The 26,008-nt window shown below is 42.8% G+C and overlaps 1 protein-coding gene across 5 annotated transcripts in view; it reads left to right on the top strand.

The window, feature by feature from the left end:
• Positions 1–26,008, top strand: part of JAK1 (Janus kinase 1) — a 139,292-nt gene that overhangs the window by 77,602 nt on the left and 35,682 nt on the right. For all 5 annotated transcript variants that reach the window (XM_061411719.1, XM_061411723.1, XM_061411722.1 and 2 more), the window contains 6 exons: positions 2,212–2,294; positions 8,136–8,334; positions 12,234–12,357; positions 18,976–19,129; positions 22,447–22,610; positions 24,454–24,796. In XM_061411719.1, coding sequence (XP_061267703.1) covers positions 2,289–2,294; positions 8,136–8,334; positions 12,234–12,357; positions 18,976–19,129; positions 22,447–22,610; positions 24,454–24,796 — 990 coding nt within the window. In that variant the 5' untranslated portion in view covers positions 2,212–2,288. The remainder of the gene's footprint in view (positions 1–2,211; positions 2,295–8,135; positions 8,335–12,233; positions 12,358–18,975; positions 19,130–22,446; positions 22,611–24,453; positions 24,797–26,008) is intronic.

Consider the following 26,008-nt stretch of genomic DNA (forward strand, 5'->3'; position numbering starts at 1 on the left):
CTTCCTGCTCTAAAAGGTTCTGAGTGTGTGTCCATTTTCTGGTTTGGGGCCAGCTTCTTATTGCTTTAAAGCATGGAGCCTGTCTTGTTGATTTCTGTTCATCTTTGGGAGCATGCTACAAGAAACAGGTAGCAAGGCCTGAGACATGCTCTGCTGTGAGCAGGTATGAATGGGTTAGTGCTGTTCTTTACTCACACACAAAAGGCATTTTGGAGGGTTTTCTCTGTTTATGCAGCTGGGGAGACAGACTGGCTCCTTCCCTCTATAGGGTCTTTGCACATGCTCTACCTTTACCCAAACTGGTGTCTCCCGACCTTGCATGATAGCTCTTCCATCTCAGCTCAGTGTTACTTCCTCTTAAGTTCCATACTGGATCATGTTCATCATTATATGCTCTTTTTCCTTCATAGCATTTTAAGTTCTTTATAATTACGTCTTTCTGTGCATCTTTGTTTGATTTTGTTAGTCCTATGGACTGTAAGCTCCACATGAGCAGTGACCATATTGCTCTTCTTCATTGCACCCTCTTTGATGTAGCTCAGCTTCTGGCATGAAGAAGTGCTCAAAAATAATTGTTGAATGAGTCTCCTAAATATGGGATTTGAATCCCTGCTTCTGAACCAAAGCAGGGTGTTAGCATGTAGCTCATTTCAGGTTTCTGTTTTGCTGCAGGGCAGGGTATCTATTTATCTAGTTAAGTCAATTGGTTATATAAAATTTTGAAGCCGAAAGTATAGTGTTTTGTTGTTTGAATTTTTAAAAAATTGTTCATGACAAAATAGCCAAGTCAAAGTCATCACATCAAAAGTTGTATCGTATCCTCTGCCTGGCCTCCTGTCATTGGTTTTGCCTTATACACTGCAGAAAGAGGGCTTCCTAGGTGGTACAGTGGTACAGAGTCTACCTGCCAATGCAGGAGACACAAGAGACTCGAATGTGAACTCTGGGTTGGGAAAATCCCCTGGAGTAGGAAATGGCAACCCACTCCAGTGTTCTTGCCGGAAAATTTTCATGGACAGAGGAGCCTGGCAAGCTGCAGTCCATGGGATCACAAAGAGTCTATGGGATTGCAAAGACACAACAGAGCAATGGAGCCTGCACTCATACTGCACCAAACCTTCTCAGAGAAGCCCTGTCTAGTATCAGTCACCGAATTAGCAATGGTCATAAAGGTGACATCATGCCACACCCACTGTTCTGATTTTAGGTTGCTTTTGTGTGTTCATTTGTGCTGTCTCCCACCTCGACTGTAAGGTCCTGTATGAACGCTGGCCTTGCAGCCTCAGAGGTAACTCATCTCCCTTTCCCCAGGCACCCCTCCACTTCTGCCATGTAATGCATGGGACTGCACTCTTCCTAAAGCTAGATTCTGCTAAAATGTGTGGAATGGCCAACAGAAAACTGAGACAATAATCTTTATTAATTTGGCAGCCATTTCAAATCATTAAGAGTGGTTGCTCCTTACTTGCAAAAATAGTTTAGTCTTACTCTTAAAAAGAGTTTGTGAGAAGCACCAAGGAAAATTGTTAAAACAATACAGAGCTGTGTGTGGTGGTGGTTTTGGTGGTTAGTGGTAAGAATGGGACCAGGCACTTTAATTCTACAGAATCAAGATGGTATTCTTGTTTAGTATGATTAAGGCTTTGAGGTGAGGTTGGGAAGTTGGGAGGGCCTTTATTTACTGCCTAAGTTTTCAAATAAAAATGACTCAAAAAATATTTCGTGAATTGAAAGCATCATTGGTCAGATTTGTTCTCAGGCCCTCCTCCTATCACCATACCATCTGCTGTTTCACCATTAAAATGAAGCCATGGGTAAACTGGATTGGGAGGAGGGTGATTCTAAAGGAAGTGGAAATGGGAAATAAAAGTTTATGTCTTTGGGTATCCTAAACTGTTTTTCACAGCCTCAGGGGAGAGAGGTTGTTGACAGAAAAGGTCCATGGTCCCATTCACATGGAAGGGCACTCTGTGCCACGAAGCGAAAGGCCCTGCTTCTTCCTTGAAGCAGTGAGAATAATGTCTTGTTTGATTTTTATGCCCTAGGATGCCTCTCTATCCTGTGTCCTCATCAATGATTTCCCTCCCCCAGCTTGTTCCTCTGAAATGCTTTTTCCTGCCTGCTTTTGGTTTAGGCTGCTTCGAAAGTGTCCTCTTTTTTTCTGATGCAGTTACCTCTGCAGCTGATTTATTTATTTATCTTTGTTTTTAGCTCAGCTCTGAATGGGTTTTGGAAAGTAGAGAAGAAAATCCAGTCTACATTTTAGGGGACATTGGACAGCCGGATAAATGCAGGTATGTACATTTGCACGTTAAAAGAAAGACAAAACAGAAAATAGTCTCTATAAAGAATAATGAAACTGATCTTAAACTTGTAGTACTACCTTACTATAGCCATTCATTTTTCCAAATTGTTATTTTAATTTCTCTTCATTCCAAATGTTGCATGTGCTACTTTGGAGATTTTTTTTTTAACTACAGGAGAATGGGAAGTATAAAGTCAAACTTCCCTCATAATTCCTCCTAGATGTTCACCACTGTTAGCAATTTGTTGTCTGTTTTTCCAGATTGTACATATGCAATACCAGAAGGGTCATAATGTACATACTATGCTTTTTTCATTTTGCAGTGTGTCACAGACATCTTTCAGCCATTGGTTCAAATAGGTTTATATCACCTTAACAGCCTCTTTTGAGGGAGGTCACCATTATCTTCATTACCTCCACCATAGTTTGACCCCGGGGACATAGCAGGAAGGGAACACAGCTCCACTCATCAACAGAAAATTGGATTAAAGATTTACTGAGCATGGCCCTGCCCATCAGAACAAGACCCAGTTCCCCCCTCAGTCTCTCCCATCAGGAAGCTTCCATAAGCCTCTTATCCTTCTCCATCAGAGGGCAGACAGAATGAAAACCACAATCACAGAAAACTAATCCATCTAATCACATGGACCACAGCCTTGTCTAACTTAATGAAACTATGATCCGTGCCATGTAGGGCCACCCAAGACATCCAAGGTCATGGTGGAGAGCTCTGACAAAATGTGGTCCACTGGAGAAGGGAACGGCAGACCACTTCAGTATTCTTGCCTTGAGAACCCCATGAACTGTATGAAAAGACAAAAAGATAGGACACTGAAAGGTGAACTCCCCAGGTCGGTAAGTGCCCAATATGCTCCTGGAGGAGAGTAGAGAAATAACTCCAGAAAGAATGAAGAGATGGAGCCAAAGCAAAAACAACACCCAGTTCTGGATATGACTGGTGATGGAAGCAAGGTCCAATGCTGTAAAGAGCAATATTGCATAAAACCTGGAATGTTAGGTCCATGAATCTAGGCAAATTGGAAGTGGTCAAACAGGAGATGGCAAGAGTGAACGTCAACATTTTAGGAATCAGCAAGCTAAAATGGACTGGAATGGGTGAATTTAACTCAGATGACCATTGTATCTACTACTGTGGGCAAGAATCCCTTAGAAGAAATGGAATAGCCATCATAGTCAACAAGGGAGTCTGAAATGCAGTACTTGGATGCAATCTCAAAAACAACAGAATGATCTCTGTTCGTTTCCAAGGCAAACCATTCAATATCACGGTAATCCAAGCCTATGCCCCAACCAGTAATGCTGAAGAAGCTGAAGTTGAACAGTTCTGTGAAGACCTACAAGACCTTCTAGAATTAACATTCAAAAAAAGATGTCCTTTTCATTATAGGGGACTGGAATGCAAAAGTAGGAAGTCAAGAAACACCTAGAGTAACAGGCAAATTTGGCCTTGGAGTTCAGAATGAATCAGGGCAAAGGCTAACAGAGTTTTGCCAAGAGAACACACGGGTCATAGCAAATACCCTCTTCCAACAACACAAGAGAAGACTCTGCACATGGACATCACCAGATGGTCATCATTGAAATCAGATTGATTATATTCTTTGCAGCCAAAGATGGAGAAGTTCTATACAGTCAGCAAAAACAAGACTGGGAGCTGACTGTGGCTCAGATCATGAACTCCTGATTGCCAAATTCAGACTTAAATTGAAGAAAGTAGGGAAAACCATAGACCATTCAGGTATGACCTAAGTCATATCCCTTACAATTATACAGTGGAAGTGAGAAAGAGATTTAAGGGACTAGATCTGATAGAGTCCCTGATGAACTATGGAATGAGTTTCGTGACATTGTAAGAGACAGGGAGACAAGGAGACAGGGAGCAAGACCATCCCCAAGAAAAAGAAATGCAAAAAAGCAAAACAGCTGTCTGAGGAGGCCTTGCAGATAGCTGTGAAAAGAAGAGAAGCAAAAAGCAAAGGAGAAAAGGAAATATATACCCATTTGAATGCAGAGTTCCAAAGAATAGTAAGGAGAAATAAGAAAGCCTTTCTCAGTGATCAGTTGAAAGAAATAGAGGAAAACAATAGAATGGGAAAGACTAGAGATCTGTTCAAGAAAATTAGAGATACCAAGGGAACATTTCATGCAAAGATGGGCTTAATAAAAGACAGAAATGGCATGGACCTAATAGAAGCAGAGATATTAAGAAGAGGTGGCAAGAATACACAGAAGAACTGTACAAAAAAAGATCTTCACGACCCAGTTAATCATGATGGTGTGATCACTCACCTAGAGCCAGACATCCTGGAATGTGAAGTCAAGTGGGCCTTAGGAAGCATCACTACGAACAAAGCTAGTGGAGGTGATGGAATTCCAGTTGAGCTATTTCAAATCCTAAAAGATGATGCTGTGAAAGTGCTGTACTCCATATGTCAGCAAATTTGGAAAACTCAGCAGTGGCCACAGGACTGGAAAAGGTCAGTTTTCATTCCAATTCCAAAGAAAGGCAATGCCAAAGAATGCTCAAACTACCGCACAATTGCGCTCATCTCACACGCTAGTAAAGTAATGCTCAAAATTCTCCAAGCCAGGCTTCAGCAATACATGAACCATGAACTTCCAGATGTTCAAGCTGGTTTTAGAAAAGGCAGAGGAACCAGAGGTCAAATTGCCAACATCCGCTGGATCATCAAAAAAGGAAGAGAGTTCCAGAAAAACATCTATTTCTGCTTTATTGACTATACCAAAGCCTTTGACTGTGTGGATCACAACAAACTGTAGAAAATTCTGAAAGAGATGGGAATACCAGACCACCTGACCTGCTCTTGAGAAACCTATATGCAGGGCAGGAAGCAACAGTTAGAACTGGACATGGAACAACAGACTGGTTCCAAATAGGAAAAGGAGTATGCCAAGGATGTATATTGTCACCCTGCTTATTTAACTTCTATGCAGAGTACATCATGAGAAACACAGGGCTGGATGAAGCACAAGGTGGAATCAAGATTGCTGGGAGAAATATCAATAACCTCAGATATGCAAATGATACCACCCTTATGGCAGAAAGTGAAGGGGAACTAAAGAGCCTCTTGATGAAAGTGAAAGAAGAGAGTGAAAAGTTGGCTTAAAGCTCAACATTCAGAAAAGGAAGATCTTGGCATCTGGTCCCATCACTTCGTGGCAAATAGATGGATAAACAGTGGCAGACTTTATTTTTTTGGGCTCCAAAATCACTGCAGATGGTGACTGCAGCCATGAAATGAAAAGACGCTTAACTCCTTGGGAGGAAAGTTATGATCAACCTAGACAGCATATTAAAAGCAGAGACATTACTTTGCCAACAAAAGTCTACCTAGTTAAGGCTATGGTTTTTCTAGTAGTCATGTATGGATGTGAGAGTTGGACTATAAAGAAAGCTGAGCGCCGAAGAATTGATGCTTTTGAACTGTGGTATTGGAGAAGACTCTTGAGAGTCCCTTGGACTGCAAGGAGATCCAACCAGTCCATCCTAAGGGAGATCAGTCCTGAATATTCATTGGAAGGACTGATGTTGAAGCTGAAACTGCAATACTTTGGCCACCTGATGTGAAGAGCTGACTCATTTGAAATGACCCTGATGCTGGGAAAGATTGAAGGCGGGAGGAGAAGGGGATGACAGATGATGAGATGGTTGGATGGCATCACCGACTCAATGGACATGAGTTTGAGTAAATTCCCTGAGTTGGTGATGAACAGAGAGGCCTGGCGTGCTGCAGTCCATGGGGTCGAAAGAGTCAGACACAACTGAGTGACTGAACTGACCTGAACTGAACAGCCTCATAGTATTCCTTTGTGATGATACTCTTAATTTTGTTTACTGAGCCCTCTCCTGTTGGACATTGTATTTTCTTTTTCTATTTCAGATGGTCCCACATCTTCTACATATATAATTATGAATTGCCTGATTATATTTTTACGGTAAAAGGGTATAACACCATCTTTGAATGCTTCCCCTGCTTTGTTCAGAGTCTTAAAGAGAAAGGTTTTTTTTATGTTATGAAGCAGCCTTGAGCTACTGTTTTTTCATCTCTTATTTTTCATTGGAGGGTAGAGTTGGAAGCCCAGTGCTGGGTTTTAAAACCTTCTTTGATAGTTGATCTGAACCTTAAGATGAGTACGAGCTTATCTTTCTGCCTGGTCTTTGAAAAAATTTGATCTTCAGGTTTACTTTGGTGATTAAACAAGTAAAACCAAATGCCTCTTAATTTGTGGCTTGAGGAGTATCTGGTTTGTGTCCTTCCTGTAAGTATCTCTTCACCAGGGCAGCTAATAGACTAAGCACAGGAATTTGACGAGAAGAATTGCCAGTGGCCCTCCTTCTGTAACTTGTTTTGGGCCATTCTGCAGGCTCTGTACTAGGCACTGGTGGTACAGAGATGGGCGACATGGACCTTGTCCTTAAGGACCTCATAGCACGTGGGAGTGAGAGAGAGACAGACATTTGAATAAGAGGATAGTAATTCAGTGTGCTCAGTGCAGTGTGGTGAGTTTGAGAGAGGGCATCTAACTCAGGAGATGGGGAGGTGGGATGGAGGTTCAGTGGAGGCCTCCTGCAGGAGGTAATATCCAAGCTGAGTTCTAAAGAAAATTGAAGTTTGCCATGAAAGGGATAAGGTGCGAAGGTACTCCTGGTGGAGGATCAGCCTGAACAAAGGCAGGAAAATGAGAAAAATTACATTGGTTGTGGGTGGACTAGGGGGTAGGTAATAGGAAGATGGCAGCTTTGTGGATTTCAAGCCTGAAGTAAGAGACTGAGGGTGATGTGAGATGAGTCCTGTGAAGCTAGCTGGCCAGGTGAGGGAAGGCCCCTATAGGAGCTTAGAGTTGGTCTCTAGATTAATGGGGAGTCTTTAGAGGGTCTGATGTGTGCTTTGGGGGCAAAGTGAAGGTTGGCTTGGTAGGCAGGAGGAAAGTAGGAACCTGGGGTCAGAGAAGTTAGTTTGAGGCCTTTGGTGTTGGGGTGAGGGGGAGAAAGAACACATAAGGCTTTCTCTAGTTTCCCCCTCTTTTCTCTCTGCATCCAAGGTTAAGTTGCTGAGGTTGGCTCTTTGATTCTAGTTTCTGTCCCCACTAAGGGGCCTCAGGTGAGTAACTTATTTGCAAACTTCTCACCCGTGGGTTCTGACCTTTGAAAGCAAGGCTTCTGGCTCACATTCTGGTGCCACAGAGTGCAGCCCATTGACCTCCCCGTCTGTGGGGTGAAGGGGCCTGGCTGCACTCATTAATTCTCATGACCTGTCCATGTAGTTTATGAACATGAGTCCGTAGTCCTTTTGTGTGTACTGTCTCAGAGCCAGCCCCGAGGTAGATTCTAGGGGCATGAAGATAAGTAAGGATAGTTAATGCCCTCACTGAGCTTGTCATTTACTGGGAGATAGACATAAAATTAAAAGGCAGTATAATTTGTGCCAGTAGGTCTAGTGGTAGCAGGAATATTAGTAACATTAACATCAGTGGTTCCAGAATGAGACACATTTTTCAGCTGTAACTTATGTGGAAATAGAGAATATAAATTTAGGTCATGTCTAAATCACTCTGATTTTTGAGAATATGGTATTACAATAATTTATTCATTAGAGTGCATAATTGATTACCTTCCATGGTTGCTCCTGCTGTAAGCTCCCATGCATTTGATTTTCATGGAGGGAAGGAGCAGGAGGGAGGTCCTTATCTAATACCATATCTTTCTACTTGCTTCCCTTCAAAACACTCTTTGACCAACTTTTAGCACCTAGAATGACCATGTAATCTCATTTTCCTTCCACTCCAGTATCTAAATATAAAAGAGGACTGCAGTGCCATGGCTTTCTGTGCTAAAATGAGGAGCTCCAAGAAGGCGGAGATGAATCTGGAGGCCCCTGAGCCGGGGGTGGAGGTGCTCTTCTACCTGTCGGATAGGGAGCCTCTCCGGCTGGGCGGTGGAGAGTACACGGCGGAGGAGCTGTGCATCCGGGCGGCGCAGGAGTGCTGTGAGTACCAGCAGCTGCCCAGGGCCCTAGCAGGGCCTGGTCTCTGCCCCTGGCAGCTCCACTGGGGGAAAGAGGAGTGGGCTCGGGGGCTCAGCTGTTCTGCCCAGCCTCAATCACTGACTGACATTCAACCTTATGCCGGTGGATTAATTCTGAGAATTTCACTTTTTACTGTCTTCACTGCAACGTGACTTATTCCTTCTCTGTCACTAATGGGGTCTGAGAAAATGATGCTTAGTTTTCTAATTTCCCCTGTATCTATGAAATTGGAATAATGTCAGCACTAAATGAATAAAGCACAAAGCTACAAGCTCAGTAAGTACCATCTCTCAGTATGTTAATAATTTAAAACTTCTGAAAAATGTGATCTGTCCTTATGCTGCCATGGCCTGCCTCTTTTGTGCCTGACACCCACCTCCCTGCCCCAGCAATATCGTGATGCTAAATTGAAGTGAGAAGTTAAGTGTCACTTTGTGGCTTTGTCAGCTTGCCAAGTTGTGAAAAGGAAGGACAGTGAAGCTGTGAACAACACAATCCTTTTATATATATATATATATATATATATATATATTTTTTTTTTTTTTTAAGTGAGACTTGTCTTACTAAAGTTAGCCCATTGCCCTCAGAAGGTGGGAAGCCAAACTAACAAAATAAAGCCCTTTTCATTATCCTTTAAACTTGGGGTCATTGGCAGTTTTTGCCTACCTGCTTTTAAATGACAGGTGAAGTTAATTGATAGAAACTGAAAGGTCTAATCCACTTGGAGCTTGGTGATGGTTATACAGCTTTGTAAATATATGAAAATTCATTGAATTATACACTTAAAATGGGCGAACTTTTTGGTATGCAAATTTCAGTAAAGCTGTTTTTAAAAAATAACTCATTTCATCATGGTGGATTCACTAACTATGATGGCAGGTAGCCTGATCCGTTGCTTTACTTACATCATCTTTATTCCTCAGAGCAACTCTGAGGATTATTACAATGGGGGTAGCGGGGGGATTGTATGGCTGTTGCCAGAATAAGCTACCTTGTCTCAGAGCCAGCCCTGAGTTAGGTTTGTCTAGAAAACCCATTTTCTTTCTGATCTGTCTTTCTGCTTAAAATTCTTTAAATACCAGAGTTCAAATAAAAGGGGAGAGGTTGGTGTGACAGCAGCTTTAAAAGTATTTGTAATTATTAATAGCCAAACAACTAGATGTAGATTGGTGGTTCTAAGACATTTTTAAAAACATTTTTCCCCCTTTCTCTTAAGATTTGGTTTATGGTGTTTATTCTCTTAGCCAAGTGTCTTGCCATTAGCATAGCAGCTTTAAACCTTAGTTTGTTAGCAAGGATCGTTTGTGCAGAATTGTCAGGCTGCAGTTAGTGAGAGGTTGAGGAATTGCTGTTACAAGAGGTAAGAGGGAGAGCCTGTGAATCTGAAGACAGACTCAGCCCCTATATCCCGTTACTCTGAGCTCAGGGTCAGTTTGGGGCATCAGTTTTTAAGCCCAGTCTGTAGAGGATGCGGAGAAGGCGATGGCACCCCACTCCAGTACTCTTGCCTGGAAAATCCCATGGACGGAGGAGCCTGGTGGGCTGCAGTCCAGGGGGTCACTAAGAGTCGGATACGACTGAGCGACTTCACTTTCACTTTTCACTTTCATGCATTGGAGAAGGAAATGGCAACCCACTCCAGTGTTCTTGCCTGGAGAATCCCAGGGATGGGGGAACCTGGTGGGCTGTCGTCTATGGGGTCGCACAGACTCGGACACGACTGAAGTGACTTAGTAGCTGAAGAGGATGATTATTAGCTTTTGTAACCAACTCAGGGGATTGTTGCAGAAATTAATATATGAATATGAAATACCACAGATTCTTGTAGCTTTTATTATTATTATGGTACATGATGTTTTGGGGGCAGTATTCTCATTTTTTACCAATATGTTGCTGCCGCTAAGTCGCTTTAGTTGTGTCCAACTCTATGCAACCCCATAGATGGCAGCCCACCAGGCTCCCCCGTCCCTGGGATTCTCCAGGCAAGAACACTGGAGTGGGTTGCCATTTCCTTCTCCAATGCATGAAAGTGAAAAGTGAAAGTGAAGTCGTTCAGTCGCGTCCGACCCTCAGCGACCCCATGGACTGCAGCCTACCAGGCTCCTCCGTCCATGGGATTTTCCAGGCAAGAGTACTGGAGTGGGGTGCCATTGCCGTCTCCGTTTTACCAATATAGATAGGATAGAGTTTTGTTCTTTTATCTCTCATGATTTTACCTCCCTCGGTAGCTCTATCTGGATTTGAATGCCAGTCTTGCATTTTACTAGTTAAACAACCTTGAATCAGACTAAATCTCAGAGTTTCTTTGTAAAATGGCAGAAATAATACTTAACCACAAGAGGTATTAGGAGAATTAAAAGGTAGTAGATGTAGAGTATGCTAGCCTGATGCCTGATACTAAGTCCGCAGTAAATGTTGGTACTATGTAGGTATCTTTGATCTTCTTTTTTTAAGTAGTGATATTGTCTGAATCAGACCTGGGATAGAATTGTAGACTTATCTGTTTGATTACAGATAAATTATGCTTCAAATACGTGTTTCATATTCAAATATGGATATCTATAAAGAAAAGCTGGGTTTCCAGAGCAGTCCACAGAAGCCAGTTTATGAATGAAAATCCATTGTTTACCTGAAATATAGTCCTAGTAATACTGGATCCAAAAGCCATTTACCATAGTTTCCAATGGAAAATGCTCTTTGAAGTTTAGCTCCATCTTCTCTGCTACATGCAGTAGTGTGACTCTGAAGAAGTAACTCCCAAATAACTTGAGAAACAGAAGTTGAGGTATTCAGCAGAAGCATGAAGAAGCCAAGAAACCTGTAACTACTTAGTGTATGCATAGGAGAGAGTCCCTGCCTAGCTGGGCAGGGTCCGTGGGGGCCCCCGTCAGTGTCCATCTCTCTCCACGCATCTGCGTTGGGAATCAAGTGCCAGCTACCTCATGTCCCCCCCGCCCTCCTTTTTTTTGTTTGCCATACAAGTTCATTGTATCTTTGTTTGAGGCCTGACCACACATGAAAATATCAACAATAATGGATTATTTGTAATCATTCTCCTACCTTCTCCCACACTTTTAGATTACAGGTGTGTGTAATTTTAATCATGGGCTCAAGTTGAGTGGAAAGGTACTTTCCTGGCTTCATCATCTCCCTAATCTCTTCTAACATCCTTGCATCAAAGGAGGTATTTAGTTGAATAGGGAGGCAAGGCCACCTGTGGTCAACAGTTATGCTCTTGCTAGTTGGCTACTAGTAAAAAAATACTTCAATAACTATACAGAGTACTTTAAAAGTGTATAATGGTAATAGATTTTAATCACTTTGGTTATTTATTCCAACACACAATTCACACACTACTGCCAGGAACGTATTTGCATGTTTAATGTGTAATCAGAGTATGTTAGAACTGCTTAAACACAGTTTAGGAGTGTAGGAGATAGATCAAGGATTTCTCAAATTCTAAGAGTGCTTCTCACTGTGATTAGCAAGGTGGAAAACAGGTGGAGTCTGGGACTCTCTCAGATGGCCTTTTTTTCTTTGAAGCAGAATTTGGTAAGACTGTCACAGACACTGTAATGAGAAATACTATTAGACTTTTATTTTTAAATGGTTTTTTACCTGGTTTGCCAGGCGCTATAGTCCATATTCCTGGGGAGCCATAATTTTTTATTATTATGTTTAAAACTGCCTGATTGTGCATGGTTCAAGTTGTATTTAGCTCTAAGAGGATGCAAATATGACCTGGATTCTTTTTGAATGAGAGAATTGCTGGTCTTTGCATATGTGGTGCTTTGGAAAAAGATGGCCAGATCTCTCTGTCTTTAATGGATCTCTCTTATCCATTCTTTACTTTTCCCCAGGTATCTCTCCTCTGTGTCACAACCTCTTTGCCCTGTATGACGAGAACACCAAGCTCTGGTATGCTCCGAATCGCACCGTCACCGTCGACGACAAAACGTCACTCCGGCTTCACTACCGGATGAGGTATGGTGCCTGCCCGTCTCCCTTGTGCAGTGGCGCCCGGCGGTTAGCCTGGAGGCCTGAGTCACTTACCAAGAGGCAGTGTAGTCATTTTTGTAATCTGTAAGTTTTGTATTTGCTTGCTGTGAGAAAAGACTTCTTCAGTATTTGGAAAACAATTCAAGATGAGTTTGATCACCTTCCTCTGCTGCATTTTAGAAAAGAAATCATTAAAAAGCAGAGGGTATTTTGAATAGAATTAGTACCTTACAGCAGAGTTTTTCATTCAGCGAATTATGGTTATGAGTTTAATTTAGGGAGTTATGACCAGAAATTTTTTTAGAGAGAGAGACGGATGAGAATAGATAATATCAGCATATATACATAACCTAAGAATATTGTTTTTATTTTTATTTATTTATTTATTTTTTAAGAATGTTGTTTTTAGATCTGTAGTTTGAGATTAATCTGTATGTTCTAGGTCATGGTATAATAAAATGTTTCTTAATATATAATCCATATGTATTAGCTCATTGTATAATAAGATGTTTCTTACTAGAGAACTTGAGAAACACTGCTAAAGTGGAAACCTAGAAATCCTAGCTTGGTCTTGTTCTAAAGAGGTAGGTGTTTCAACCCACTGCCTGAGGACTTTGGTCTAGTGGGGCTATAATTTTTCTTCTAGTGAATATTTTATCTTTCCTCCCATATTGTAGACTTTGTGAAGTATCACATAGTCTCCTAAGGTGGCATAGTCAGTACTTCATCACTATAATCTCTTGTTTATAAGCATGTTTGATCTGTATGTTGAATTGGAAGTATGTTTATGAGATACTAGTTAACCACAAGCTTCCCTTTAGCTCAGTCAGTAAAGAATCTGCCTGCAATGCAGGAGACCCAGGTTCGATTCCTGGGTTGGGAAAATTGTCTGGAGAAGGAAATGGCAACCCACTCCAGTATGCTTGCTTGGAGAATCCCATGGACAGAGGAACCTGGAGGGCTGTAGTCCATGGGGTCACAAGAATTAGACACAACTTAGCAACTAAACCACTTACCACCAGTTAACCATAGGTTCACAATGTATTTAGCAGAGATGCTAATAAATAGGGTGAATCCTTTTTGAAAAGAATCTTAACATACCTAGAGGGGATTAAGTCAGTGAGTTGGCTCAGGTGCTACTTGAATGCAGGGTCATGTAGAACAGCCTGGGGATCTCAGAGGCTCTCCACAGTACCTTTACTGCTATTTCCATTGATGGGTCAGTAGAGTTATTACCATTCTGTAGTGGCTGGGTGTTTTTCTCAGCGGAAGCTGAACCAGATGTACGTTCTTTGATAAGCATCCTGGGCTGACTTTTCTCCTCCCTCCTCACTCACCCTCGGTCTGACCTTGAGAGGTGTGTGTCATGAGAGATTTCATGCCCCAGGTTTAGGGAAATGTTCGTCCCACCCAGCTGAGCCTTCTGGCTAAATTTGGATTTATTTTTCAGAGTGTAATCCTGTTTCTGTGGCCTGGCGGTTGGCTCTGCAACCCAACATTGAAGCATGTATTTGTAGCTCGGAGTCTGGGAAGGAGGCTTGTCACTCAGTTCTAGTTCTTTCCCTCTAGGTTTTTAGACTCAGATTCTAGAATGATAGAATATGGGACTTGGAAGGGACTTGAGTTTGCCTGATTCAGCTCTTCCTGTTTTTTAGGGGGAAACTGATGTCCAAAAAAGACAAGTGAGTTACTCAAAGTTACATACATAATGACTCGTCTTGTTAGCACTAGAATCCTCTTGGTTGGTCATGTGAATGCCTCATGATGAAAAGCTGTCTTTCACAGCTCCCCATTTCTGTTGGGAATTCCCAGGTGGTACTAGTGGTAAAGACACCCACCCCAACCCCCATCGCCAGTGCAGGCAATGTAAGAGACCCAAGTTTGATCCCTGGGTTGAGAAGATTCCCTGGAGAATGAAATGGCAACCCGCTCCAGTATTCATGCCTGGAGAATCCCATGGACAGAGGAATCTTGTGGGCAACAGACCATGGGGTCTCACAGAGTTGGATACACACACACACGTTCCCGTTAGCTGCCAGGAAGTTCACGGCTGCCTCAATTTCGGCAGCTTGACTTTGTACCTGACATTGCGCTTCAACAGGATATTGCCTTGTTACCACAAACTCTTTGAACTTGGAAAGATCCCACCCTAAGCTAAGACATTTGCATTACAACAAACTATATAATTTTGAAACCTCATCATCTCACCACTAAAGAAGGTGTAATATGAAAATAAATGTTGGTGACTATTTCAGTGGAATCCCAGCTCTATTTGGGGCAGTATTTTTGTATTTTAATTATAGTTTTCTGCTTTCAGATAATTTTTTAGCTATCGTTTTATGATTTAGCTTAATATAAGACAAACATATTCTTTATTCCTTTTAAGAAAATCTAAATGAATTTCACTATCCATTAGTCAGATTCTATAGAAACCTAAAGAGAATTTGTTGTATATAATATCTGTACATAAGCTTAGACTATGTAATCATCTGTAGTATAATTTTCTCAAAAACTTACAAGGAAGGCATATCTCTCATTGATGGGTCTATCTGTCTGATGATCCCTTCCTCCCTCCTTCCTTCCTGCAGTATTCTTCCACATCATTCTGCAAAGGAATATAGTCCATTATCATACTACATTTATTTAGGTCATCCTTAATTTTTTTCCATTAGCATGTTGTAATATCAGGAATTGGTGGCCCAGGTTTAATAATTAATTATGAAAGGAGTGTACAATTTCTATCTTGAGGGTACTTACTGGTTTAGTCTTAATAGTGATTAAGTAGGTGTTGATTTTTTTTTTCCTTGAAACATTTCCGTTGTTACACTTATTATATGTTTTTCTTGAAGTATAGTGAATTTGTAATTTGTTTCATATGTATAGCGTAATGATTCGATCTATTTTTTAAAAGATTTACTTATTTTACTTTCTGGTTGTGGTGGGTCTGTGTTGCTGCATGCAGGCTTTCTCTAGCGGTGAGTGGGGGTCTACTCTTTGTTGTGGTGTGTGGGCTTCACGCTGCAGTGGCTGCTCTCATTGTGCAGTGCTGGCTCTAGTCACTCGGGCTTCAGTAGTTGCGGCCTGAGCCCTCAGTAGTTGAGGCTCCTGGGCTCTTAGAGCAAAGGCCCAATACTTGTGGCTCACAGGCTTAGTTGCTCCATGGCATGTAGAATCTTCCAGATCAGGGATTGAACTGGTGTCCCTTGCATTGCAAGGTGGAGTCTTAACCATTGGACCACTGGGGAAGCCCTGCGATTCAGTATTTTTTATTTAATTTTATTTAAAGTTATTACAAAATAATGGCTATATTGCCCTGTGCCACATAATATATCCTTGTTACTTATGGAAGATGTTGATTTTGGCAGTCACTAATCTAAAGGTTTTTTTCATTTTAGTGTCTTGTTAAATAGAGAGCTATCAGTCTCTAACTATAGGCAATTTCCAGAGAGCCAGCCTTGTTTTAGGCTCCCTTCAGCCTTTCTGTAGTGAAGACGTTGTACGTTGCCTTATCTTGTTGAACATCTTACCAAAAGGATTCCAAGGCAAGGCTGGTCTCACAGCACTCAAAGACGGCAACCTTGGAAAATGTCCTCGTTCAGTCCCAAGGTGGTATGCTGGGTGCGTGGCTCTTTATCATAGAAACTCAGCGGGGATGTGGGAAATCCATAGTTCCTACTGGTTCAGGGAAAATCTGTCATCAATTCTGCTGTTTCAGACAGCTTCCTCTACCCTTGACATCCCTTTACCTCATTATCCCAAGTAATCTTCCACGCGTGCTGCATGCTAAGTCTCTTCAAAGAGTCATGTCCGACTCTTTGCTACCCCATGGACTGGGGCCCACGAGGCTCCACATGAGAATACTGGAGTTGGTTGCCATATCCTCCTCCAGGGATCTTCCCGACACAGGAATCGAACCCTCATCTCTTAATGTCTCCTGCATTGGCAGGCAGGTTCTTTACCACTGGCGCCACCTGGGGAGCCCAGAAGTGGAAATGTTAGTTGTTCAGTTGTGTCTAACTCTTTGCGACCCCGTGGACTATAGCCTGCTAGGATCCTCGGTCCATGGGAGTTTGCAGGCAAGAATACTAGAGTGGGTTGCCATTTCCTTTTCCAGGGGATCTTCCCAACCCAGGGATTACACCCGCATGTCCTGCACTGGCAGGTGGATTCTTTCCCACTGCACCACCTGGGAATCGTATCTCTTTGTGAGAGGCCTGCTTTGAGCCTTTGTGTATGGAGAGCTTGGCACATAAATAGCACTTGGAAGCTCTAAGTTACTGTCTTCATCATCCTATTTAGACCTCTCACCTGTCTCCTCCCAGGCAGGACCACCCAGAACTTATAGTAGATCATTAGCTTGTTGTATGAATGATGAGAATGCTCCATTTTGGATTTCCCTCAGTGGTCCGAGGAGTCCGCCACGGCCTTGTCCCTCTTTTTCTGTCCCAGCTTCAGATTTCCTGTTTAGCCGCTGGGGCTGGTTCACCTCTACTGTCTGTCTGCCCAGGGCAGCCAGTCCTAGAGGAGTCCTCCTGGCCTGTGCTCTGTTCTGCCCTTGAAGAGCAGGCTTCTCAGCCTGGGGGCAGCATGGATGCCAGCTTCTTGGGCAGCTGAGAGCTACAGGCTTCTACTTTCACGTGGGAGGGTATAGATGGGGACAGTCTTGTAGCTGCAGTTATGCTGCATGTGGACTCTGTAGATATATGGCTTTTTTCTGCCTGAGACAGAGATGCCAAAGGCCACAGTCAAGTTATTAGTCACTTCGGTAAGTTACATAAAAGACGGGTTATAGAGAATCACTGGAAAGTTGTAAAATGTTGATTTTACCTTTAAAGTAACTTCTTACCCATCCTTCCCATTTTAATGACTACTTCTTGAATTAGGTCATTCATTTGCTGTTCATACATCCAACAAGCGTGTATTAAGCACCTGTTCTGTGCCAGGCGCTGTGGATTTAGTGATGAGCAGGACGGCTGAGGCCTCTGCCCCACGAAGCTCACGGCGTTGCCCAGGTGGTTGCCGCGGGAACCTGTTGTCTCTCGGCCTCTCTCGTTTCAGTCCATCTTCCAGGCAGATCCTGCCTCTCGTTGGTTTGGCTCACGGTCTTGCCTCTGCCTTCTGTGCCTGGTCTAGACTCCATAGCCTGCCTGGTGTTTGTTTAGTCTAGTCCCAACGCCCTTCCCAACCCTTTACCCTTCCCTGCCACTGCCCCAGCAGTGGGGGCAGCTTCTCCCTCCTTGGTCCTCCATTGAATCTTACTCGAGACTCTCATGTTTAAGAAAAACTTAGCTATGAGGCACAGTGCCTAGGGTTCACAGTGTTGTTAGGTCCCCACAGAAGTGTTTTAATTTCATTTAAGTTAAGAAAAAAAGAAATCCAACCTGGATTATATTCAACTTTATACCACCACAGTTGTTATATTTATATTTACCTGTAATATTTTTGTTATGGAGGAAAGGAAAGCTGTGTGAGGTCCATGGAAGTCACTGTGTAGCCCTGTCTGTGAGATGTGCCCTCTGGTCTGTTGCTTTGACATTACTGTTGAATTTGCCTGATTGCCTCTAGACAGGGGATTCACAGCAGGCAGGGGCTGTGCCTGAGAACCGCTGGCCTTCCAGAGCCTGGCCAGGTCCTGCATGCCCCACATTCTGCCAGGATAGCTCTCTGACAGGTGCATGGGTTCAATGGCAACTCCTTTTGAGGAGTAGATTTTATTTGTTCCTTCCTCATGCTATCATGGTTTATCCTCAGCACATGGGCATGTCAAGGGAGAGAGACCCAGGGACCTGCTGAGTCTGTAACTTAAAGCTGTCCTGGATCAGTTTGGCTTACTCACCTTCATACCTTCCAGAATCCCTGGTGTTTCTGTTATAGGTGGCAGAGAAAAGAAGTAGTGGAGAAAACATGCTCTTGATCTTAGGTCACCTACTCTCTTGGAACCTCAGTTTTCCTCCTCTATAAAATGGAAGTGGTGAAACATAACTTGTACAATTACTGTAACCATTAAGTAGCATATATAAAGTGTTCATTAGGTCAGGGTACTGCAGCTGATGCTTGAAATAGTGTGCATGTATTTCTTCTGTTTTAAAACTTTGTTCATTGTAAGATAAAGTATCAGTAACAGCAATCTGAAAAATAGGAAACACTGCTATATTAACTGTATGTCTTAACTGTGTGATGAAGCTAGATTTCAGAAATATTAAACTGAATGAAATAGGTCTTGGGTTCAAGGTAGGCTGGCATCATAAAGGTGGAGCAAGTGGCTGGGCCAACTTCTAGTTCTAGTCAGCAGTGTTTTCCTGTTTAGGAAGACATAGTGGAAAGTCAGAGGTGCTATCTCCGTGATCTTAAGGAAGTCACCTTATCTCCTTGAGTCACAGGCGAGGTTCCAGCAGGACGCTCTTCACAGAGTGCAGTAAGAATGAAAGAAAAGGACCTTATAAACAGTGAAGTGCTTACCCAGATGAAAGGTCTGTCTGTTTGCTTACTTCTCAGGGAAGTTTAGCCTGCGGCACTGATCACCCTGGGTAGAACCAGGACTCCCCTCCCATGCATGCCAGGGTCCTCTTTCCCATGATTAACCGTCATCTTCCTGCCTTTCAGGTTCTATTTCACCAACTGGCATGGGACCAACGACAATGAACAATCAGTATGGCGACATTCTCCAAAGAAGCAGAAAAACGGCTACGAGAAAAAAAAAGTTCCAGATGCAACACCTCTCCTTGATGCCAGCTCGCTGGAGTATCTGTTTGCTCAGGTAAGACGTTTGGGCCCAGGGAAGCCTGGAGTTCGTGGAGTGGGTAAGACATGGCAGGGGTCAGATTCCCTGGTGCAGCCGACCGTGGTGGCCGCTTAGATGCTTTATGACCTGTTCCGTGGGTCGTTCTCGCCAGCCTGGACTTGCTCCCGGTGAGGGGAAGGGAAGGCAGTTCAGCATCCAGTGGGGGCTGGTTATCCACTTGTGGGCCTTTCCCCATCCCTTGTTCCCCCAACCCCATTCAATTCCTCTCTGTGGTGCCTCTGCACCGAGAGCAGAGGGGAGCTCTAGGTGAGGGATGGTGTCATTGAGCAGGGTTGGTCATGAAGGTGCTTCTCAGCAGTCACAGAGGGCAAGGAGGTGGCTGCTCTGAGTCATAGCGGTGGTGAGTGGAATGGTTAGACACTAGAGAAAAGCCAGAAAGTGAAGTTCAAGTCACCCGAATTATATTAACTTGAGATAACTAGCATTTTTATTTGTGTGCTTCCTGATTTTATCATTGGAGAAGGCAATGGCACCCCACTCCAGTACTCTTGCCTGGAAAATCCCATGGACGGAGGAGCCTGGTAGGCTGCAGATATGTACCATGCACTCGTAGTATCTGAAAATATCTTATTCGGAGTGTCTGTGTACTTCTTGCTAAGCTGCTGCAGATACTGTGGTGAGCAAGACAGACATGGTCTCTGCAAGCCCCAGATATTTAATTGAATTGGACAAACAAAACAAGCAGATAAAATGATACATAGATAATACACAAGGAATTGTGAAAAGTTCTATGAACGAAAAAGCTTTTGTTGTAAGGAATGTGGGGAGGGAGGTTTGAATGGGGAGAGCTAATTTAAATAGTATAATCAGAGGTCTCTCCAAAGAGGTGGCATTTGTACTGAACTTTGAAGAATAAAAAAGTGTCTGCATTTCTCAGGGAGCAGTAGGGAAAGTATTTCTTTGGAGAGGAGCAAAGTTTTTCAAAGGCAGCACTGTTGACACTTGGGACTGGATGATTCTCTGCTGTAAGGCGCTGGGCACTGTGGAGTATTTACGTGCACCCCTGGCCTCCCTGCTCCTTGGGTGCCAAGTAGCATCATCGTTGTGGCAGTAGAGTTGGAGGGAAATGGATGGATCTGCGATTAATTTTGGAGGTGGACTTGATATGACTTGCTGTGAAGTTGGATGTGAAAGGTTGAGGGTGGAAGCATCGAAGATGATTTTGAGATTTGTATTTTGGGCAGTGTCTGACAGATAATGGAGTGATTCCCTGCATAGGAAAGAGTGGATGCAGCAGGTTGGAAAAGGGGGGATGGAAACAAGGAGCTCTCTTTCAGAGATACCTGTGAGATATGCAAGTGGAGATTCCTGGTAGGAAGTTGAGTATGATACTGGAATCCAGAGGAAAAGCCAGCCTTCATTTAACTAATCATTGTTTCTAAACGTTTGTGGTTTTTTGTCCCCCTGTTACACTATCACTGTTACAAAACAGCCTCAAATGTATTTCTGAATATGTGTTCTCCTTATTATTTCCTTAGGATGTAGTTTTTCACATTTGGGTTTTGTGTCACAGTCGTCATCTGCTATACAGCTTTAGTTATTGATTGCACTTTCCATAACATATTTGAGGAGTGGCCTCAGAGACTGCAGAGAAGTGAAACAGCACAGCCCTGGGCAGATACTGTGTGGAAAAAGTAAAGTGAACCGGCGATTTTCACATTGGCCTTTTTGAATCCAGCCTCCCAGTTTTACACATATTCATGTCCGAGATTGATTCTTTTACTTTTTTGGAAGAAAAAGTGTAAAGAAAGAGTGCCCCATACTTCAGGAGTGAGTATGACATTAGAATCTGACATTTCAGAGCTTCGGGAATGAATTACTTGAGGTAGTTGTACAGTGATGTTTACAGAAAATCACAGCCAGATGAAACAGTTTCGAATTTTGTTCTCTTTCACACACACTGCTGGCAGAGATGATTGTTGTTGGTCCTAAGTAATTTATAGAAGCAGTCAGTGTCCTATTCTCACTGACAGAAACCAGCAGTCCTGCCTTGAAAAAAGGAGAACGGCAGCGGTGAGAACCCTTCATCCAAAACCCATTAAAGTTGCTTCAGGGAAAGCGAGTGTCTTCCTGATGTAGGACCACCACCCCAGACTTCATGTCTGCCTCTTTCCAAGCTGGAGAAAGGCTAACAGTCCCTTCCTGAGAGCTTGGTCCACTTGCAGTCGGTGAGAAGAGACCGAGTGTGACTGTGGCTCCGTGTTGCAGAGCCGCAGCCCTGTAGTCACATCTGGTCTGATACCCATTGCTCTCCACCCCTCACCACACGCACACACTCATGAGGTCCTCGGTGCCCACAGGGCTATGTCTTTATACTTGTCTTTGGTTTTGGTAACTACTTGAGGTTATGTATTTCCATTTGTTCTTCTTTCTTTTCTGGAGTCTCCATGAGATCAGGGATGTGGTTTGGTCTGCTGCTAGCACCTTGAATATCTGGCCCATAATTAGTTCTTGTTAGTCAATAATTACCAACTGAGTGAGTGATGTTATTTAACCTTTTGGTGCCTTAGATTCCTCATCTGTTAGGCAGAGTTGATGGTGGTAGCATCCCCCTCATAGGGCTGTTGTAAAGATTAAATGAAATAGTGAATGAGGAACCTTGCACAGTGCCTAGCACTCAGGGCAGGGCTTAATAAAGGGGACTGAGCAGTGATGTTATTGTCATTACTCTGTACAAGACAGGTACATATTGGCCGCTGCTTTTTAGTTTTCATTTTTGTTTTCTGAAGCTCTCATGGACTCTTGGAATGTGTGGCATACCTCCATGAGTGAGGGGTTGTATTTTGAGGATGCGTTTCACTATTAGAAACTTTAACAGCAGATGTTGAAAAAACTCACATGTGGTCATAACCCAGTGTAGAATCTGGATTCCTTCTCCTTTCTGTAAATCTACATCAGGAGGGAGGTGGGTGCTCAGTTCATTGTGGAGCTAACAAATGATCAAACCCCAGCCAGCTGTCACCTCCCATGCCCTGGTGCAGTCCAAGCCTAGTACATGCTACTTTTTACCATCACTTCCATGGGAAGCCCTGTGGAGGGGCTTCATGACTTTTAAAGGAATGAATTAACCTGGGGAAAACATTTCCCAAGCCCTTTCATACCCAACTGTTGAGAAAGAGGTGCCAGGGAAACTAAATCTCATTAGTCTCATTGCTGTACTGCATTTTGGGTGGCACTTCCCTGTGTGGGGAACCTTCCTCCTAAGATCAGAAATGTGGGCGGATGCTTAAAACTTAAGTGGTGATTCATTTCTTCTCATCTCTGTTCCAAAGGGACAGTATGATTTGGTCAAATGCCTGGCTCCCATTCGAGACCCCAAGACGGAGCAGGATGGGCACGACATTGAGAACGAGTGTCTTGGGATGGCCGTGCTGGCCATCTCCCATTACGCCATGATGAAGAAGATGCAATTGCCAGAACTCCCCAAGGACATTAGGTAAACCTTCCTGCTGGCTGAAAAACTGATTGTGGGGATGGTGTTATTTTTATACATTCTCATACACCTCAGTGGTTGGCTGACTACTGCCTTCTGCAGAGCCAGCTTTTTTAAAGAATATTTATAATAAAAGGTAGTACAATTATCATTGTGTCCTGAATTGGAATGTTGGCTGACGACCTCAGAAATGTGTACTAGGGTGAAAGTTCTGGGCTGGGTCGCCAGTCAAATGAGTGGCCCACATGCCCTCCCCCTTGCTCTCTGCCCATGCTGGGCATTGGCATCTGTCCCTGCACTTTTTCCTTTTGTGCTGGATCTGTCCTAAAATCCTTCTTGATGTAGCTCTAATGCAGCTGCTATCATTTCCAGCCTGTACTGGTTCACTGGAGAGCTCTTAATTCCAATGTGAAGCACGATCAACTGTTACCTTAAGAAAATTATATTTACTTAAAAATTATCATTTGCAAGCAAGTCCTTCTGAAGGAATATTCAATCTGTATAACTTCCACCTATCTATGAAATACTAATATAATTTTTATTTTATTTTTTTGGCCACCCACCCATCATGGGGGAAATCTTAGTTCTCCAGCCAGGGATCAAACTGATGCTCTCTGCAGTGTAAACACAGTCTTAACCATTGGACCACCAGGGAAGTCTGGAAATATACTTTTTAAATCAATGCACTATTATGTCTGTCCCAAGACAGTCACTTTAAGAGGGGATTATTTCTAGCAGTGTTATTTGTGATAGGTGGCATGCGCCTTCTCGTAAGGCTACATCTTGTGTCTCCCTGCCCTTGCCCAGAGTCTGGAGCAGATCACAAGGTGCTCCTCAGAAATGCAGGGACTGGTGAGACACATGCTGCGCTGTTTTCTCCTGTTTCTGTGGCGCTTGCTCTGGGGATCTCTGTATTTTTGCATGAGGCTAAAGTTAAAAATAGCTCTCCTCTGACCTTCCCCTCCGTTACATTAATCTAAAAAAGAAGTTACAGTATATGTTGGGGACAAATTTCAAGCTCCACAGTTTTCCGCTGTTGTGAAACTATCAGTGCGGCAGGGATTCCCCTGTGCTGGGTGCTTTCTCAGGCTGAGTCTCCCCACTTGTTTTACCGCCAGCAGACTTGCTCTCTTTTTTCTCGGGTGTTCGTACCCCTCTTAAAGCTGGGTCTTGTTCTCATAGTGTATCCATTTGCTGTGATTCTTAGTCATAGATACTCTCTCATTAGCACCTGGATGGTTAACTAATCTTTCACTTTATCTGTTGATCCATTTAATGTATCTGGGACATTTGCACACAGCAAACACTAGGTCTTTTGTATTTGATTAGCTTTTATGTGTTTTTCCTATTTCTTATAAAGGCAACCTGTGATCTTTATAGAAAAACTGTCAAATAGATGTGCAAGTAGAACGTGTGAAGCATCTGCCATCACTCTTGACACCTTCCAGGTGGCTTTCTAACCGCTGAGGTTCTGGCTGAACCTTAGCAACAGTGTGTTCATGTGAACGCAGTGTACGTGGGAAGGAACAGTGATGTTAGCAAACAAAAACACAAAGCTGCCATTTTGCTGCCTGCTTTTGTGACCCAGAAAATCTGATGATTCCTGTAGGAATTTCCATTTCAGTAAAATCTATGGAACAGGTACTTGTCTCTCTTCTTTCAGTCCCTGTTCACCTCCATCTCCCTATGATTGTCATCCTGAGTTTTACTCCAAGACCTCTGGGAGTAGAACCTTTCTCATTTGGCAACACAGAGAAGGAAGGGTTACAGGCTTACGTTTGTTTCTGAGCTATTCTGCTAACCTATACATAAAAAAGAGATTTTTTTCTTTCAAACTTTCTTTTAGCTACAAGCGATATATTCCAGAAACATTGAATAAGTCCATCAGACAGAGGAACCTTCTCACCAGGATGCGGATAAATAATGTTTTCAAGGATTTTCTAAAGGAGTTTAACAACAAGACCATTTGTGACAGCAGCGTGTCCACGCACGACCTGAAGGTGAAATACCTGGCTACCTTGGAAACTTTGACAAAACATTATGGTGCTGAAATATTTGAGACTTCCATGCTACTGATTTCATCAGAAAATGAGATGAATCGGTTCCATCCAAATGATAGTGGAAATGTTCTCTGCTATGAAGTGATGGTGACTGGAAATCTTGGAATCCAGTGGAGACAGAAACCACATGTAAGTGCCGACAGGGGCTGGTTAGAACATCCTGTGTCACGTGGTGTGTTCTGTGTATTCTGTTGGTATTATTTCTTTGCATGTTCATCACGCCTGTCAGCTGAGTTTGTTTCATGGGCTAGAGAGAGTGTATCATTCATCTTTTATTGTGTCCATGTAGCAGTAGATCTAAATAAATATTGAGTTCTGTAGGGAAATAGAGAAATGTAGCATATTGCAATATGTAATAATATAGTAATAGCAGACATTTACCAAGTGTTTACCATGTACCAAGTACTTTTCTAAGTAATTTTCATGGATTAACTCACTTATTCTTTAAATTTATGAGAGATACTACCATTTCCCCTACTTTATAGATGAACAGAAAGAGGTACAGACAAGCTAAGAAATTTGCCCAAGGTCGTAATTAACTAATAAGTGATTGTGCCAAGAATTGATTTTAGGTCTTTGGCTCCATGAAATAGGGTAATTTTTCTTGCAATTTGGAACTTCTTTTTGAAGTGTTTATTGAATGAGGCAATAGACCAGATTGGTTTAAAAGCATGGGTTTTAAAGCTAAATAGACCTGGTTCACATCCTAGCTCCACTGTTTATATTTACATGGCCTTGGGAGGGTTACTTCATATATAGTCACATATTCATTATTCATCTATAAAAAGGTAACACTTACTGTACTACCTTATAGTGTTGTTGAGAAAACTGTCATTTAGCATAGACTTATGTAATAATAAATGGTGTATAATAAATGCTCAATAAATAATTATAGCTGCTATCATCATTATTTGGGCTTCCCTGGTGGCTCAGACAGTAAAGCGTCTGCCTGCAATGTGGGAGACCCAGGTTCGATCCTTGGGTCGGAAAGATCCCCTGGAGAAGGAAATGGCAACCCACTCCACTACTCTTGCCTGGAAAATTCCATGGACAGAGGAGCCTTATAGGCTACAGTCCATGGGGTCACAAAGAGTCGGACACAACTGAGCGGCTTCACTTCTTCTTCTACTACTATTGATGTAAAGGTGAAATTTACTTTCTACTCCTGTTTTATTCTCATGCTAAAATAATGCCAAACACTTAACAAGCACTTTCTGTGTAGTATGGGTACTATTATTAAGAACCTACCTTCTGCTCTAAGAACCCTGTGAATACATAAGATCTCTGTTTTATGGATGGGTAAATGCAGGCTCAAAAAGATGACCTAACTAGTTAAATAAC

The sequence above is a fragment of the Bos javanicus genome, chromosome 3 (assembly GCF_032452875.1).
Source record: "Bos javanicus breed banteng chromosome 3, ARS-OSU_banteng_1.0, whole genome shotgun sequence".
Taxonomy (NCBI): domain Eukaryota; kingdom Metazoa; phylum Chordata; class Mammalia; order Artiodactyla; family Bovidae; genus Bos; species Bos javanicus.